At 43.1% G+C, this 19,222-nt stretch overlaps 2 protein-coding genes across 2 annotated transcripts; one reads left to right on the top strand and one right to left on the bottom strand.

Moving 5' to 3' along the window:
* Nucleotides 1–1,973: 1,973 nt before the first annotated feature.
* ANKRD34B (ankyrin repeat domain 34B) lies at nucleotides 1,974–6,148 on the top strand. The gene has a single exon (XM_063422658.1). The coding sequence runs from the start codon at nucleotides 2,065–2,067 to the stop codon at nucleotides 3,553–3,555; it is 1,491 nt and encodes a 496-aa protein (XP_063278728.1). The 5' UTR covers nucleotides 1,974–2,064; the 3' UTR covers nucleotides 3,556–6,148.
* A 3,258-nt stretch (nucleotides 6,149–9,406) lies between these two features.
* Nucleotides 9,407–18,983, bottom strand: FAM151B (family with sequence similarity 151 member B). The gene is made up of 6 exons (XM_063422711.1): nucleotides 18,912–18,983; nucleotides 18,673–18,798; nucleotides 17,574–17,730; nucleotides 14,854–15,062; nucleotides 13,196–13,331; nucleotides 9,407–11,495 (listed from the first exon to the last, which is right to left on the bottom strand). The coding sequence occupies exons 1-6, from the start codon at nucleotides 18,928–18,930 to the stop codon at nucleotides 11,345–11,347; spliced, it is 798 nt and encodes a 265-aa protein (XP_063278781.1). The 5' UTR covers nucleotides 18,931–18,983; the 3' UTR covers nucleotides 9,407–11,344.
* Between the last annotated feature and the right edge of the window lie 239 nt (nucleotides 18,984–19,222).

The raw sequence follows: 19,222 nt of genomic DNA, 5'->3' as shown, positions 1-19,222 counted from the left end.
GTTATCCACCAGATATTTCTCTGCAGTTTCTATCTGGAAACCTAAATGAACAAATTGATTGGATACTTTTATAAAAGACTTTACAATAATATTGAATACATTACTTGTCAAAAGTACGCATAAAAATCATAATAATGATTTGCACTTCAATGAAAACTGAGATAGACAGTACTGAGTCCTGTACTTTCAGTATAATGGAGTGAATCCTTAAAGTAATTTCAATGCAATTACCTCTTAAAAAATTTTTATCAAGACAGAGGAGTGAAAAAAACCAAGCCACCAGTCAAAGTCAGGTTTCCTCCCCAGATTTCCAGGGACGAAACCTGACTCTCATCTTTTCTGCTTGTTGGACTTTTGGAACAAAGTATACTGAGATCATCCTTCAGTTTTGATATTCACAGTAAAACAGCATGAAATTACTGCATTTCAGTACCAGAACATTACTAGTGTTTTCAGTGATGAATAAAAATGATTAATTAATTTCCTTTACAGGTAACTAGTTAATAATTTTTATTTCTCTAGAAATATATTGTAAATAAATGAATGTAATAATTTAATATATATCTAATCTTGTATTGAAATAATATTGCTCTGCCAATTAAAGACTGATCTTTTTTTTTTTCTCTGAAGGTTTTCCCTACACACAGGTAATCAAGAACATACAAGACATAGAAGTTTTAGTTGCATGTCTGCAGGTATACAGTCATATAGCACCTTTTGTTATGTATGCCACATTAAGCTCTTAATTTTTTGTGTGAGATCTCCTTATTCTCTTTGATGCTGTCAAATGTTTCTTTTGTTGTAGAGCTGATACTGTTGGCTCAGGCAGAGGACTGTGTAAAGGACAGTCAAAAAGTAAGAAGGTGTCAGTCATGTTTTAATCTTATATAAATGTTATAATTATATTAAAATATTTTTGAAGGGTTTTTTTAAGAAGTTTTTAATACATTTGTTGTAAGTCTAAAGGGTGGGAAAACCTTTCTTCTTTTCTTCCCTTCATATTTTTTCATGAAATACAAAGGTGATTACAGGAGCAATTAGCAGTTAAAGCCTCTCCTCTCCTCTCCTCTCCTCTCCTCTCCTCTCCTCTCCTCTCCTCTCCTCTCCTCTCCTCTCCTCTCCTCTCCTCTCCTCTCCTCTCCTCTCCTCTCCTCTCCTCTCCTCTCCTCTCCTCTCCTCTCCTCTCCTCTCCTCTCCTCTCCTCTCCTCTCCTCTCCTCTCCTCTCCTCTCCTCTCCTCTCCTCTCCTCTCCTCTCCTCACCTCTCCTCTCCGAACCTCTCCTCTCCGAACCTCTCCTCTCCTCACCTCTCCTCTCCGAACCTCTCCTCTCCGAACCTCTCCTCTCCGAACCTCTCCTCTCCGAACCTCTCCGAACCTCTCCTCTCCTCTCCGAACCTCTCCTCTCCTCTCCGAACCTCTCCTCTCCGAACCTCTCCTCACCTCTCCTCTCCGAACCTCTCCTCCTTCTCCTTCTCCTTCTCCTTCTCCTTCTCCTTCTCCTTCTCCTTCTCCTTCTCCTTCTCCTTCTCCTTCTCCTTCTCCTTCTCCTTCTCCTTCTCCTTCTCCTTCTCCTTCTCCTTCTCCTTCTCCTTCTCCTTCTCCTTCTCCTTCTCCTTCTCCTTCTCCTTCTCCTTCTCCTTCTCCTTCTCCTTCTCCTTCTCCTTCTCCTTCTCCTTCTCCTTCTCCTTCTCCTTCTCCTTCTCCTTCTCCTTCTCCTTCTCCTTCTCCTTCTCCTTCTCCTTCTCCTTCTCCTTCTCCTTCTCCTTCTCCTTCTCCTTCTCCTTCTCCTTCTCCTTCTCCTTCTCCTTCTCCTTCTCCTTCTCCTTCTCCTTCTCCTTCTCCTTCTCCTTCTCCTTCTCCTTCTCCTTCTCCTTCTCCTTCTCCTTCTCCTTCTCCTTCTCCTTCTCCTTCTCCTTCTCCTTCTCCTTCTTTTCGCTTCTCCTGCTTTTCTCTTCTCCTGCTTTTCGCTTGTCCTTCTTTTCTCTCTCCAAGGGACCTGTGTGGTTTCTCAGGCAGCCAGGTGTGTCTGTGAGCCCTAGGAGGGTGCAGGTGGGCAGAGCAGGATGATGGAGGCAGTGGACGTGCCTCCCGAGGGCTACTCCTTGATCAAAGCCGTGTACCAGCGGCGCCTGCGCCTCACGCGGCTGCTGATCGACGGCGGGGCCTACGTCAATGAGAGCAACAGCAGGGGTGAGACCCCACTCATGATCGCCTGCATGACCAAACACGTGGACTTACAGAGCGCCAGCAAGGCCAAGATGGTGAAATACCTGCTGGACAACAAGGCTGACCCCAACATACAGGACAAGTCTGGGAAGACAGCCTTGATGCACGCTTGCTTGGAAAAAGCAGGCCCTGAAGTGGTGTCTCTGCTGCTGATGAGTGGGGCTGACCCCAGCCTGCCAGACCACTCCAACTGCTCTGCACTGGTGTACGCAATCAACGCTGCCGACAGAGACACCCTGGAGCTTCTGCTTAAGGCCTGCAAGGCACGAGGGAAAGAAGTGATCATCATCACCACAGACAAGTCCGCGTCAGGGAGGCAGAAAATAAAGCAGTACCTGAACGTGCCTCCTCCAGACCTTGAGGAATGCACTCCCCCAGATGACTGCATCTCCCCATCAGAAATAGAATCAAACGAGAGTCCAGAAGACCCATTCAGCTTTAAGGAGCTCTATGGTGGACAACAGGAGGACAACTCACCTGAAAGAGTGCCGCTAATGACCAAATCCAGCTCAACGCCAGCACGGTTCAAGTTGACTCAGGTGCTGCAGTGTGATCCGTGGCTAAAGTGCTGTCCAACAGTGTTTCAGCAGAGGAAAATTGCTTCTTCACAAGAACTTCAGGGTATCAGTCCCACAGAAGAGCTCTCCTGTAAAGTCAGTGACCTTGACATATGCAAGAGCGTCACCACCAGCCACGAAAGTAGAGATAGGAAAGACGCTGCTCATGTATTGAAAACCTCTGATCAAACTGTGTCAAGGAGAGCATTACGCGATGCAATAAACTATCAGACTCCTCTTGTTCAAGAGAAACATAACCCCAGTGAGATTCCCATGGGCATGGATGCCAGCTTGGGACAAATCAGCTTACTTTCAAACCTTGGCAGCATTATCAAGAAAGGACGTGGAGAACCAAATTACAATGTCTCCAGTTCTCAGTTAACTAACAGTCTAATTCCTGCTGCAGATACGAAAGGCAGTAAGTCACCAAAAGGAAATAAAGAGATTCTTTCTACGTACCAGACTTTGTTACCAAGTCCAAGAAGAGTTCTGGAGAAGATGTCGCCTGTTTCTCCGAGAGGCAGAAATCAGGCTCCTCTAGGGGAAGGGAGTTCAAGAGCCTTAGTGTTGGATCAGGCAAGGCCAGGCCTTCTGCCACCACTGAATGTGAACCCCCGCCCTCCAGTTCCAGAGCTCACTGTCGTAAACACAGTGTCTGGAATGATTTCTTATGGACAAACTCACTTAGTACCACCAGGATCTGCTTTCCCTAAGGGGGCCAAAGATACGAATCTGCTGCGGAGAAGGCCCTATGAGCAGATTACTGTCTGAGCAGATTCAGCAATTACTGAATCTTTAACAGGAGAGCAAAGGGGATTTTTATGATATGTAAATATTCACTGCAGTCCTTGACTGTAATGGTATGTATCACAAAATAGAGCAGGTCTGTGATGTAAAGTAATGTCTGCCTCAGGATGAGTGGAATAGCCCAGAAACTAATTGAAAAGACATACTTACTTAATGAGGCTGTCTTCTGCAAACTAAGGAGTGTTTGTTTTGCTGGTTTTGTAAAGCTTTCAACTTGCCTGTGACAGACTGAACCCACAATGGTCCTTAAGCATTACTGTTCTCCCTGTAGGTTGTAAATACTACCCCTCCTAGATTTCCCCAAATACACACCCTTTCAGCAGCCAGAGAGGTGGTGCACATGGAATTTGGGAACCTGAAGCATTTGACTCTGATGCTGGACACCAGACTGCCTCTGTCCAGGTTGTACATATGCAGAAAACCCAGAGACATCAGCCTGCAGTGGGGTGGGTGGCAGCAGGTGCACACCAGCAGTGTCTCCTGGCCTCAGCAGCTTCACTGCAAGCGAGCTGACACTTCAGAGTTGATAACACTCGTGTTGCAGAGCTGTGCTGCCCACGGAATTCCAGCTAAGGGCTGGGAGCGTGCCTCAGACACCTGGCTGGCACTGGGAATAGCGGTGCACAGCATGGGAGGTCTCCAGCCCAGCACACGGCGCCGGCAGCGCCATCAGGAGCCCAGCAGGGCAAGGGACGAGCCCTGGGTGTGCCACCAGCCAGTCCTGCTCACGCTGTCCCCAGGCACTGTACACCTCGGGCTGCTACATCTACAGCTCCTGGAATCCGCTCTCTTCAGAAAAGCAAGGGTGCGGGAGGCAGAGCCTACACCTGAAACAGGCTCTGTCACTTTCTGCAGTTCTGGAGTCCCGCAAAAAGAGACCTCCATGTCAGGCTGGAGCAATTTGCCTCCAGTCAGAGTCTTTTTCAGAGGTCCAGGTGCTGGGACACACCCAGCGTGTCTTCATGAGCAGGGACACTTCACACACACACACACATTTAGGAGCAGGGGAGAGCTCTGTCCTCCTGCTCAGACATACTTTAAAAAGAAAACCCAACAACTTAAGGGAAGTTGAGGCACTGGCACAGTTTTCCCAGAGAAGCTGTGGCCGCCCCATCCCTGGGAGTGTTCCAGGCCAGGTTAGATGGGGCTTGGAGCCACCTGGTCTAGTAGAAGGTGTCCCTGCCCATGGCAGGGGGCTTGGAATGAGATGGCCTTTTAGTTCATATGGTTTCCAACCCAAGCCATTCTGTGATTCTTTGAGTCGTTACAAAACTCACCTGGGAGATGGAAACCCACATTTTGCCTAATTTGAAACAGAGGACTGAATTTCCCACATGTGGAAAGCAGTCCTCTGCAGCCTCCAAGCTACTGTGTATTTTTAAGTATCTCTATCTAAAAATCTTTCTTTCCTTTCCTTTGCTTTCCTTTCCTGTCTTGTGATTCCAAGTATCTCCCTTGTCTTTGTGTGCATCCCATAGATGCTGGATTTCTGCAACTGCATTTAGCATTTACCTGCATTTAGCACACATCGCATCTTCTAAATTCTGAGAAAGAGTGAATGTGTTCTGTTTTGTTGTAATTTATAGAAATTAGTTGTATTGAAATAGTGTCTGTGTAATGTGAATTTCAGTACACTGAAATTAGGTATGTTTTTCCTGAAAATACTCAGTGGGTACTACCTGTCTTGCTGCAGCTTCAGTCAAACCTGACATTGCCTAACAAAAGCCTGTAATGTTATTTAGCTTTGCACTTAGTAGGAGACAATTTAACGGGGATCTTAAGCATAAAACAGTGCTAAGGGGATCTTAAACCAATTTACAGAGGATCGGAGACATAAAATAATTTGAAGGGGATCACAAACATAGAATTATTTAATGGGGATCATCACCATAAAACAATTTAATGGGGATTCTAAACATTAAACCATTTAAAGGGGATTAGAAGAAACATATACTTTCTGTAAATAACATTTTGGGAGTATTTGTTTCCATTCAGGTTCTGCCTTTTCCTTCAGATTTTCCTAGATCAGCCCCTGTGTACACCAGGTACAAAAAAGGATTATGTGGATGTATTTTTATGATACAGAAATTATGTGGAACAACACATGTCAGTATTAACTGAGTACAAATTAGGCTCTACACAGAATATATTGTCCACATGTTCTCATGATAATATAAAAGGAAATGGCAAGTTCTCATCTGTTCATCTTTTAGTGAAGTTAAAAATTTGAATGGGAAAATAGATCTTTAAAAAAACACAAATTCTTTTTAGATGAAATTGACTATCATCAGGTGTTCTAACTGGTATTTTTGCTAAGGATATAAAGCCCAATTTATGCTGTTTTGATTTTAAAATTAATTATGTATATGGGACTATGGCTCCCTCAAATGAAACCATATTTTTTCTACAAAATGCTCAGAAAATGGAGGGAAGTGGCAAATGTCTTCAAAAGGAAAGTCTTTTGGAAGTGTTACCAGTCTTTTGTGATTGTGATGCAAAGTAGTGTGAGGTGTTAATATTATTATTTGTGTTACTGTTGCAAGTGACCTTCAAAGGAAAAAGCTTTGTTCTCTTGCTGTTGTTATGCTGAATAAATAAAAGTTATTTTTTCCCCCTCAGAGGGAACATGGAAATAAGCACATGCTTTTATTCACTACTCAGGAAATGATGAGTCATTGCAAAACGTACTCACTCAGAAGTGTTTCTCAGGCTGCCTCAGTACAAGAAAATGGGAACAGTTACTTCGATTTAATCCAATACAGCTATATTTGTCCAAAGTATGGTGTGAGAGGGGCTCTTTCCACCTGCCGGAAGCTTTCCTGTGGTTCCACTTGTGGAGCAGCGATGCACTTGTGTTATCTTTGAAGCCTTAATCCATGACATTTCCCAGCCACCCCGATGTTCTTTTCAGAAAAGCACGGTCAGCCTGACCCGAGTTCCTGATGTTAAATCCTGGGTTAAAAACAAGCTCTTCCAGGTGTCCTCGGTGGCTGCTGGCACACAAAGCTGCCCCTGGCTGGTGTCCAGGGCTGTGGTCCCACAGCTCCCAGTGGAAGTGCTCAGAGGGATCCCAGCCTCTGAGCCCTGAGCACTGCGGTGACACAGTGACACTGGGCTGAGCTGACACCAGCCACGCACACCCACAGCAGATTTTGAACCTACCTGGTTAGTTTGGAAAGGTGAAGAACAATTTGGATTTTTTGGTTTTTTTTTACTTCTAGTCTTCATTTTCTCTACAAAGTGCTGTGAAACCATACAATGAAAGTAACTTCAAAACAAATAGTGGCGGCTTCACAAAAAGCAGTGATTATATAAGAACTCCCATTAGTTTGGTTTAAGAGATTTAAGAACAAGTCACTACACAAAAATGTCATAAACTAGCAGTTTTCAAGGTTGTGTTTAAGGTGCAATGTTCAAAACACAGGCTTCAAAATATCTTTCCCTGCACATTTAATTTGGTTTTGCTTTTAAGGAGTAATTGCTTTGTTTCGATCTTTGTCTTTTACAATTACACAGCACTTCCAAAAGAATATTGCCATAATTTGATGCAGCAATACAAGAAAAACAGTAAACTAAGTAGGCACTAAATTTCCTTTTTTCCTCATCAATCCCATGTAAGACCTTTATCTCTGCACGTGACATACAGCAGAACTAATTACTTTTCCAACTAAAGGAAGGGATTTATAAATAAGGATCCTTACATTTTCACTGTAAAATATTACTGACACTGCACTAACTTCAAAGAGATCAAATTTGTTCATAACAAAACGCCTTAAGAATGCGCAGGGGGGGATTTCAGAGTCAACGGGATAGAATTCCAATTGTCATCACTAAATATTCCAATAAAAGACCCATAAAAGTTAATCCTCTTGGAAAGACAATACGTCTTTTACTCCTGTACACAAGTTGACCTTTTTTGTAACAAGCACTCCAACATATATATATATATATATATATATATATATATACACATATGTATAAATATGCAAAAATTCCTGTTTCTCAGCAGCACCAGTTACCTGAGCCAGGCATTTCCTGCACTGATGATGCAGGCAGCTGCAGATCTCATGTTAATCCAAGCATTTTGTCCCAAAATGTATGTCTGGATATTTAAAAATGATGCTGAGATCTTATGCTGAACACCAGAGATGTTTTCTAGAAATGTACACAGGGCTATTATTCCCAAGGTCCTGAAACCCAAAGACAAAGAGGCACGCTAAGGAACTGCAGTAAATTCCTGTATTTTTTCCCCAAAAACATCAGCAATTTTGAACAGTTTCAGGCGTGTTTCACAGACAGAGTGAGTTACAGCCTGCTTTCTCTCCAAAACATCAATTTTAAAAGGTAAACCTGACCTGTACGTATATTTTAAAAGCACATTAATGGGAGCACCTTTTGAAAACACACTAGTTCTGCTTGGGCAGATCCCCACTGAGATTATGAACCTGTGACTGTTTTCCTGTACAACAAGGGAGAAAACACGACTGAGCAGTGGAACCAACAATGACAGAAGGGATCACTGGAAAATTCAAGGGAATCAAGTCAAAGGAATGAGGCCAAAAAAATTGTAAAAGTAGTATTTCAAGTTAATTCAAGGAAATTAAGTCAAAGCCTCAGGATATTAAAAATTACCATGCAACTCCCCAAAAATATATAAGTTCAAATTTCAGAAGACCATTTAGTACATTTACATTCAGAAGACAATATAGACAATATAGTACTTTTAATATTACTGGAAGCAAACAGATATTCCTGAAAAAAAAAAGGAGAACAAACAGAAAAGAGGTGTCTGGGAGCATCAAAATACAAGGGCAAATTGAAAACACAATTGGCTTTCAATTAAAATTTCAAGAAATCAATTATTTTGGCTAGAAAAATACCTCTAATTAATATAAGTTTATGGATCAATAAATCTTTCTGTAAACAATTGTCCAAACACTTCCTCTTACTATAATGCCTCTTACTACATTACTACCTTTACCCTTGTTAAAAGAAACGGTCTGAAAATTGAAAGACATTTTTAATCAAAAATTTCAGAGGAACACTAAAATCCATGGAAAAGCCTCCCTCTTTCTTGGATATAATGTAGGGTACAATTCATGTAGTCCAATAGACTCTTCCTAACCTTGCTAAAACAAACCAATCCAAGTATTTTTAATTCCCAACACTCTAATTTCTGTATTTTTTCTTTAGAGGAAACGATGGGGCCATTTAATCACCACATTATTAAATGAGTTTTAAAGACCCTCAGCTTTAATTAGAAGGTATGAATTGGAAAAAAATACTTTGTGTGTGGACTTTTATTTCAGTCAGAGCAGGTTAAGAAATGCATAACAGTTTGAACGGATGCTGAAGATGGAGAAGGGGAGAACATCAGAAGGAGAACCATGTTTGGAAAATGTGTCTTTGGGAGCATTTCCTTTGATTCCAAAGCACATTTAAATAAGAGAAACCTTGGAAAATAGATAATGCTTTGTTCCCACTAAGATGCTTCCCTGTCACGGCAGGACACAATGACAACTCTCTTCTCTACCATGGTATCTATTTACTAACATCCTTCAAATTCACAGAGAAATACAAGGCTTGAAACTATAGTAAATTACAAATGTTTTTATAGTACAAGCAACAGATCCCTGAAAGAAAGAAAAAGAAAAAATACTAAAATAAAAGACAGCTACAGCTGGAGCAACAGAGACCTGCTGTTCCCACCAGAATAAATACCTGACTTCATCTGTCCTTTACTGTCTCACTGCCAGTCCCACAGCAACACAGTTTTATTTTAGGAGAGCATTTGAATAAACACAGAGAAACAACATCAAATTAATTAATTTATTTATGTGCAAGTCAGACTAGACTGACATAAACAACTTCACAGGGGCCTAGCAAAGATCCATAGGTAAAAGTTACATACAGAAATTCATACATATAGGATAATCCATACATAATAATAGAATTCATCACATAGCCATGTCCTGGTAATCCAGATGATGTCTTCTTTTAATTTTATCTGATTATCCCTGTTTACTGACATCCACACATATTGCTCAGATATACTTCTTTAAAATATCTCTAGCAGGTGCTGATTTTTTTACTTAATAGTTTAATGAGTTTTAACAAATCCCAGCCAGTACTTCAGCTGGGAACTGGTCAGTGGGAAGATTTCTAAATAACAGAAAAATGTGTCCCTGTGGTCCCAAGGAGGCCTACCACTGAGAGATGAAATCCTGCAAATCAATGAATGCAACTGCCTGCAACAAACCACAACTGAAAAATGAATCGTTTCTCCAAACTCACTACAGAAATCGCACAGCCAAGCCTGACCCTTTGGTGGTTACTGCCACTCACTTCACTTGGTGCTGCAAATTAAATCAAGTAGTCTGTTTAGCTATCCAAAGTATAATCAGGTAGTCTTCAACCTTATGCAGAAAAATACTTCCTAATTTTAGCCAAGCATACCTTAGTAGGTGACTAAAATGAAGAAAGCTCTACCCCTCAATAACAGAGAACAATTATTAGATAAATCTCCCAAAGGAGTTGTAGGTAAAAAAGGAACTCTTGATTTTTATTGGGAAACCATCATAATTCAAGATCTAGGATTAAGAAATGTAACTAACTTTTTTATCACATCTGTACCAATGCCATGTAAGAACCAAAAATTACTGTAGTTTACTTTAGTACTAACAGCCTGTAAAAATGTTGCCTACAGTATCTGAGTTAACAAAATTCCCACTGGAACCATGTGAGAGGAACGGGAAAACGAGGACCAGAAGTTGAAAAAGTAATGCTTCTCAGGGCATTAGCTTTTATTCAGAAGCTAAAATGTCCTCTGTGCCTGTGGCTTGTGGCAGAAACCTTTGGTTTTTCTTGTATCATTCGTAGTGTTTGGCAGAAGCCAGTCCCACAGAGCCAGTGTCTCAGTCTGTGTGAATTTTGAGGAATTGCAGCAGCAAAAGAGGCAATAAATGGTTTCAATGAACCAGGTCAGGCTCTTCCAGCAAGTGGTTAGCAGGAGTTTAGCTTTCATCAGAGGAAATTTCCACTTGGGAGAATTCTGAGAGTTTCAGGGATGCACAGGCCCAGAGAAGGCCGAGCGGAGCCACCATCACCCAACGGGCCCCATGTGCTGGAGCACCGGCCCCACAGGCACCTCAGAGCCACGGGGGAACGTCCCCTGGAACCAGCCCAGGGCTGGGGACAGCACTGCCACTGCTGCCACACCGAGCCCAACTCACGGCAACAGCTGGGGCTGTTCCCCGTCCGTGGCATGGCTCCGACACTGCCTGGGCACAGGGACCACGGACAGTGACCTTGGGCAGGGTGACCATGGACAGTGACCTTGGGCAGTGTGACCACAGACACAGTGACCATGAGCATGGAGACCACAGCCACAGGGACCATGGGCACAATGACCACGTGCAGGGTGGCCATGTGCAGGGTGACCACGGGCCTGGGGACCGCAAGGCAGAGTACCTGAGCAGTGGCAGCACAATACCAGCAGCCATTCTCCCCTTCTGGAGTGTGTGGCACCAGGGATCCAACACAGCAGACAGGGAACAATGAGGAAGGCACTACATTTCTATTTGAGAGGCCTTTCTATACAATGCTGAACAAAAACTCCTTCAACAACCACAGATGTGCTCAACACGGTCCTTCTGGCAAGGAAAATGCATTTCTTTGAACCAAAAATCCTCACATTTAAAGGGGTTTACAATATAAAGCATTATAAGGTCAGGCATTGCCTGCTTTGCATTTATCATTCAATTCCAATGGCTTTTTTGAATTCAGTATTTTGTGGCTCAAAAATGTCATAATAAACCCTACTTTTATCAAAGTTTTTTCGGATGAGAAGCAAGTCTTCTACAGAATACACGTCTTCCTTTCCTGTCCAGACAGTGAGGCTGTATCTATGTCCAGAAAAAAGAGAAAACAAAGAGAAAAAGAGTATGTTAAGCTAAAGCATGCAAAACCACAAAGACATTGCACTAATAGGCTCCTAAAAATACTCAGGATTACAGCATCTTAATTTTAGAAATGTAATTAAATATAAACAACTGCACCCCTGGACCAGTTTATCTGTGATTGTTCTGCCAAACCTCAGAAGGAGTTAAATAAAAAAACCTCAGGTAAATATCCAGGGAAGAGATTTACCAGACTGAGCATTTAAGGTTTGATAAAGTAATAAATAATCACAAGCTGAGCCTCAAAACAGGAAATATGATGCAGTCCCAGATGCAGGTGATTGTTGTGCTCTGTGCTTTGTCACATCAGTGATGTGTAGAGATGCCACCTAACCCAACTCTCATTAATTGCACAGAACTTCTCAAAACACACTGAAATCCCCCAAAGCATTACTGAGTTAAAGCATCACTTCCACATCATCCACATGACATATACTTAGTTTTTCACTCTTGTTTAACAGCACTGTATTAATTTTACAAATGGGTAAGTTTTTATTTATTCAGTTTTCAGAAATGGAAATATTTATTTATTTACTTTTATTTATTTGTTTATTTATTTATTTATTTATTTACTTACTTACTTACTTACTTGCTTATTTATTTCAGAATTCAGTTGTATGTGAGCAGAACTGGCTCAGGAATTTCTGACTTCTAATCATGACACTGAAAAATCCCTGAGTTTTGTGCTGAGGTTAAAGAGAAAATCCTGCTATTTCAGTGGGAATAATGTTTGTATCCAGTGATATTTGAGACTGGCACAATTCATAAGACGTATTCTTAGTGCAACAATATTTTAAAATAATTTCCCGGTTTAAACAGCTTAATTCTAATTTCTGTCTTAAGTCTTCACCGTTAAAAATAATATCAGCACTTTACTTGTTCACCGTGTTTCTAAACAATTAGAAATTTTTCAGAGACTCTTAAGTTTTCTGTTTTGGGCTTTGCCTTGTTTGGAACAATTTTATTAAACTCTGGGTAAGAGCAGGTGAAAAATGGCAGTATGTGGGACGTTAATTTTATTCTCATTCTATTACACGTGAATAATTTTTATAATGAAATGGTTAGGAGTTTGTAAGAACAATTTGTAAAGAAAAATGTAAGTTGTTGTATGAAAACCACTGAACACATTTCAAGTGCCTCAGCAAAATTAATTAGCTTGGAGGGAAACACCTGACTTCCAATCTAAATATAATCTTTGACATTTTTCAGGAGACGATACAAAAAAACTATAAATAGCAAATCCAATACAAAGTCTTTGGATCGGATGAATTCCCCATTGCAACATCAAACTATTTAGTCTATTTAACCATATTCATCTCAGGAAACGCTTGCAGCAGAACTGGATTACAGTTCCTCCTTATGGCAGGTAATGAAAAGAAGATTCTGGAATTCAACTACTTTAAAGAAATTAATAGTGACCACATCTATCTGAGGAATCAAATGCTTCGAGATGTGGGGGAAATACAGGACTGAGAGAAGAAGTACTTCCAAAGCCGTTGGTTTCAGCACGGCACGTGACCGTGCTGTGTTTGACACAACAGACACACGCTGGTCAGGACAGCTGAGGGCCGAGGGCCTGGCACTGCCCCATGGCACTTCTGGCTTGGTCCCTGGAACTGTGGGATGCTGGACGGAGCAGCACTGACCTGTGGGACTGCTGGAGCAGCCACTGGAGCTGTGGGACAGAGCCGGGCACCAGCGTGGCCCTGACCGCGAACGTCACGGGCTGGGACAGGGGGTGGCACAGCCGGGACATCTCCTGCACCATGGGCCACTCGTAGCCTGAGGACAGACACGGCACTCAGAACTCACAGCCCCGACAAGCCCCAGACACAGCATGGGGCCCTTGGTGCCCCTTCTGAGACACAAAACCAGCACATCCAGCTTTCCTGAAAAACGCGAAACTCCACAGTGAAACTCTGCCACATGGCTCTGAACAACCAATGTCCCAGAGGAAAAATGCAATAAATGCAGTATCAACGTGGAAAATGAACTTACTGTAAAAACCTTTATTTCCCATACTTTACATATATATTTACTTACTTTACATACAGCTACAGAATGTGGCATTTTTAATGTATCTTGGCCCTTTCTCTTAAAAACTCTGCTGCCACTGACTTCAGTACGGCCTAGTTTAACATTGTCAGAGACCCTTTAAAAATAAAACCATGAAAAAAAAAATTGGGACAAAAAACTAAACCAATCCACTAGGAATGAAGTTATACACAAATCAAACACATATAGAAAAAAGCAGCCAGTGTCTAAAAATGCTAAAATCAAGCCATCAAAATATTGACAGTGCCTTTGCTGAGATTTTTACAAGGACTGGAGCTATTTCAAATTATGTTTAACTGTTCTTTTGTTTCTACAGGCTATGAAAATCCTATAACAACAGTTAATAACTTTTTTCTTAATTACTCATTTGAAATGTAATGACTAAAAATAGTAAAAACACCACTAAATATTAAAAAGAATTTTTGTTGGCCAAACAGCAACTTCTAGGTGAAACCACTGAAATGAGCTGGTTTTTTAAAGTTTTATAGTAGAACCTTACTTAGTATTCCCACAACCTGAAATTTAGAATGAAGATAAAATGAAATTCATTCTCATGAGTTACCCAATATTTCTAATGCATTTCCCAGCAATTTCCTCCTGCACTGAAAATACTTGGGAGAAAGCACTGAACAGTTTAATAAAATTGCAGTATATCACAGAACAAAATACTAAATCTTGCTAACAAATAAGTAGCAATGGGAATGGTGTATAATCCTGCCATGGTGGCCCCAGATAATATTGGAAGGGAGTCTGCTTCTCATAATGACAATTGCAAGAGGAAGCCTGTGAAAAAGACACTACAATAATAAAAATTGGAAAGTTTACTGCAAAAATTCAAGTATCCAAAAGAAATGAAATGTTAGGGATAAGGCTGACCCACAATTTGATTCCAATGATCAAAGAAAGCAAGAGATAAAGTTTCACATTTTCAGCTGATCTGTTTTTCCTCAGGACACATGCCGGGATCGCGATCACCAAACCAGTGCTCCCAGGATTCAGGGAGAGCCCTCCCTGAAACATAGGCTAAGGAGTTTGTCCCTCAGAAGAGTTTTTCAGGTGAGAAGGACCTGAAGAACAAACCAGCTTATTTTAATAACAAAAGGATGGGACTTTCACCCAGCTGTGCTGCCACTGCAGCACTGGACTGATTGCTGTCAAACACTGCAGCACAGGACAAGGTTCCACAATCATTGCGATTCCCAGCCTGCCAACTTGACACACACTGGAAGCAAACGAGCCCTGCCCTTACCTTGCCCGTGGTGGCAGCCTGTGGTCCAGCCCAGGGACAGGGTGGCAGAGGGGCAGGATGAGGTGACAGTGCCCAGGAAGGTGCTGGCGTCCAGTGGCGCGCAGCTCCCGCAGGGCCCAGGCAAGATGTCCGCATTCAGCCACACGGGTCTGTCCAGGGGCTGCCCCATCTGCCCCAGCAGCTCCAGCGAGGGTCCCACGGCGGCCAGGCTGTGCCAGGACACAGGACTGGGTCACGGGATGGGAGTGTCACCACAGTGTCACCACACTCTCGCTGCCGGACCAGTACCTGCTGCCATCCATTGACTTCCCCTGCAGGAGTAAAACCCCCAGACTCCCTGCTCCCAGCACTCCCTGGCCTCACCACACGACCCCCGAGCTTGTCACCTCTTCATCTCAGGCCTGAGAAGGGTTTTAACAAAGGAAGCCACTGTTGTCTCCAATACTCATGTTTCATCAGACCTGAAAGCCACAAATGCTGTATATTCAGTCCAGAGAGGGAACGTCATCTCTCCCCACCTTAACTACGCCCAAAGTGGCAAAGACTTTATCACTATGTCAAAATTACCTTTACATCCATGCAAAGTGATGCACCTGTACTAGGAGAATAAAAAGCCCAACACGGACCAATTTCAGACCAGTAAAAGAGAGAAAAGGCACCCATTTGAACATTTAATGCCTTGTTGTGCTTTTTTCCCACTGTTCCAAAGTGTGGCAGCACACAGAAGCCTGCCTGTCCAATTATCATCTGACAGCTAATTATTATATTGCTAATAATGAGCTGGCATCACTTCAGTGCAGACACCCTGTGAGCATTTAACAAAATCCATACTCACATATTCCCGCTCTCCTGTCAAGCCAGAAGAAAAAGCACAATTAGCTTTTTTCGATCTCTAGCCTATCAAAACTTTCAAACTACTGCAGAAAGAAAGGAGATGGGGAACAATGGGGAACAACGGGAAAAAGAAATGAACACCAAGAAAATCTTCTTTCCATCACAACACATTAATCAGTGCATTCCGTAACATCAAGGAATTTAAAATCATTACAGTGAGAGTTTTGGCATTAGGTTCATTCTGAAGTCAACAACTAGTCCCCTGAGCTGTTTGTCTTGTTTCCTCTGTAAAGTCACTTGGTGTATTTTTGTCTTTTGTGCTGTTGGTAAAGGTGCACAGGGGCAGGAATTCTGCTCACTTGAGATGAGCTCAAGTTCTCTAGGAAAAAAAGCCAGTGATGTGGCTTAACATGTGGGATTCAGCATTTCTCACACTGTCTGGGGCTAGAACAGTTTATGTCTTCACATATGCAAGGGGCTGTCAGAGCCAGTGGAATGCCTTCCCTTGCAAAGTATAAAGTAATGTAGTGAGAAAAAAGCCCAAAGCCAAACAGCAACATAGGGAAAAAAAAAAAAAAAAAAAAGAAAGAAGAAAAAACCAAAGCAAAACAACAACAATAAAACCCAACCTCAAAAACCTGCAAACCCCAGAGAGCACCGGCTTCATCGCACAGCATTTAGAAAATTCAGACTTACTGCTGACTTCATGTGAAATGACTTTGGCATTTCTGAAGTGGGACAATGAAGAACCTTTTGCAGAATACATTTATTTCAGTAGCCAAAGCCAGCAGGAAATGTAATTATGTGGTCAATCAAGCTGATAGAGCAGAGATATAAAAAGTAGATTTTTAAAGTACCATTGAAATAATCTCCAAAACTTCAGCAATCACATTTAAATAAATATAATCCAAAGGAACATCAAATTTGTTATCACTTATTTGACTCTGTCTGCACGGCATGGTGTATTTTTAAATGCTTTTATACAATCAGATTTTTATAATGCAATGTATTTTTAAAAGCTTTTTTGAATCACTGCACCTGGCTGTAAACTCCTCGTGGAAAAATGAAAGGTAGGTAGTTTAAAATCAATTTAAACAATAATTAAAATAGAGGAAAAACCCCACCAAAACTCACAAGAAATAAGCCCAAACAAATGCCTATGCCAAATGCTCTTTTTTCCCTTCTCTGCCCAGGACACACACAGATCCTGTGACAATAAAAGGATTTAGCCTGCCCACGTTTTTTTTTTACTTTCATGAACTTTCACATGAAAACCATGACTGTGTTACACAGGACCACAGGCATAAATCACATTTTACAACTATCTCGTGGGGGGTTTTTGCATTTCTATAGAGCACTTAAACATTGATTAAGCTCTTTGTAATTTGCTGCCAAAACAGACTGAGCACATGAAATTCAGACAAAGTCAAGAGTCAGGAGCTGAAGGGTCCATGTCTGGAAATCACAGCTCATTTCAAACTCTTTCAAGGCAATCTCATGGGGGTTTCAGGTATGTTTTCCATTTGAAAACAAAAACCAAAACAGCTAATGATTCAAACTGTGAACGAACCTCTGAACATTTAGTTAGTAAGGCCAGAGTAAGAAGCCTTCCAGAGAGGCACCAACATTTCACCTTCCCGATGGGAAAGTTCTGCTCACAGTATCTAATTCATTGAATTAAAAAATCATTATTTGTAGTTCAAAACACTTTTAAAGGCTTTCTTCTTGCCATGCTTTGAGAATCATAGACTGTGTTTCCGTATGGATTACACTTCTGAATGCATCATGCTGAACTGCACAATAAGGAGGAGTTTGGTTGACAATCGCCTGTTAGAATTGTAACAGGAAAGAATGCAAACAACATAACAATCTTTTTGTTGAGATACCTCTTAAAATCCAGCTTGATGCCTTTATTGGTGCTGACCATCTGTGCCAGCCACTCCTGCAGGGTGATGTCACTGTCAGTGTCCGGGGGGTGAGCCAGGATGGGGTCCCTGTCCCCTCCCCGAAGAAGAACATCCACCTCCACCATATGCACATCACCTGGGGATTGAGAAATTAAACCTCAGCTTTCAGTGCTTCAGGGCACCAATTATCCAGCAAGTTTGTCTACACCAGCCCGTGCACCCTTACTCCAATGGGAACTGCTGTCTGTGACACCAAAGATGCAATTTTGGGGCATTTTCAGTCACTAAACTCTTTGCAAGCCTACAACCATGTGAAAATTGATCTTTGAGGGTGCATTTGGCCAAGTAACCACGTGGGTTTTTTTCCTTTACGGGAACAAAAAAATGGACATCCAACACGTGAATCCACTCTTGTTAAATTTCCAATCTTTTCCTCTGAAAATAGGGTTCCTGACAGCGGAAAGATAAGCACAGGATTTAATACTGGCAGAGACTGAGCATTCCCATTGACTTATTGCCAAAACTGACCAGGAAAATGTTAGCTCACACACAAGACAGGCAAAGAGGCATCCTAGGAGTGCTCAGGCCCTGGAAAACAGCTTTATATAATGAATCTGGGAAGTGCTACCAGCTTTGCAGAAGATCCAACACACAGTGAATACTGAAATACGAAGAAAAGAACTAGTGATGATATTCAAGATAAACGATATGATATATAAATTTATACAAATGTGTATTTTTCTAATATTCACATAAATTTACATGCCGCCCAGGCGGGTGCACCGGGGCCACTCTGGCTCTGTACAACTCCATGATAGGAAGGGGAGGGGTGTCGGGCTCTGCTCCCAGGGAACGGGGACAGGAGGAGAGGGAACGGCCTCAGGCTGGGCCTGCGGAGGGTCAGGCTGGACACCAGCAGGAATTTCCCCATTGAAAGGGTGGTCAGGAATTGGCAGGGGTTGCCCAGGGAGCTTTGGAGTCCCCGACCCCGGAGGAATTTAAGAGCCGTGGGAATCCAGGAAGAGGAAAAGGAGGAGGAGGAGGAAGGGGAGGAGGAAGAGGCCTGTGCCACACTCACTTCGCGCGGCCTCCGCCGCCCGGGCCCTGCTGTTGGCGGCGTGGAACCAGCGCACGGCGGCCCCGTCCCTGGCCCCGATGCGCCCGGTGCGCAGGAAGTGATCCACGGGCCACTCGCTCCAGGCGCCTGCGGGGACACGGCGGGGACCCCTCAGCGCGGCCCGCCCGCCAGGGAGCCCCACACAGCCCCGCCAGCCCCCCGCCGGCCCCGGCCCCGTCCCGCCGAGCGCCGCCGCTCACCCCGCGCCCCGCCAGCCATGGCCCGGCCCCGGGCCCGACCCGCCCCGCCGGGGGCTGGGTCCCGCCGCCTTCGCGCCGGGCGGGGCCGGGCCGGGGCACGATGGGAAAGATGTCAACGTTATCCCGAGTCGGGATGATCCGTCTGGGTGTCCTTTCAAGTCTCATCAGCAAGGAAAGACCTGATCCGTGGACAGGCAGTGGCTGGAGCCCGCAGTCACGGACACCCCCGAACTCCGAAGGGTGTAGGACGGGATGTAGTAAAGATGGGATGTACTCAAGCCTCAGCTATGCCAGGGGAGGCTCAGGTTAGA

The sequence above is a fragment of the Prinia subflava genome, chromosome Z (assembly GCF_021018805.1).
Source record: "Prinia subflava isolate CZ2003 ecotype Zambia chromosome Z, Cam_Psub_1.2, whole genome shotgun sequence".
Classification (NCBI taxonomy): Eukaryota; Metazoa; Chordata; class Aves; order Passeriformes; family Cisticolidae; genus Prinia; species Prinia subflava.
Note: the sequence above shows the minus strand (reverse complement) of the source record. Positions and strands in the feature narration are given on the sequence as shown.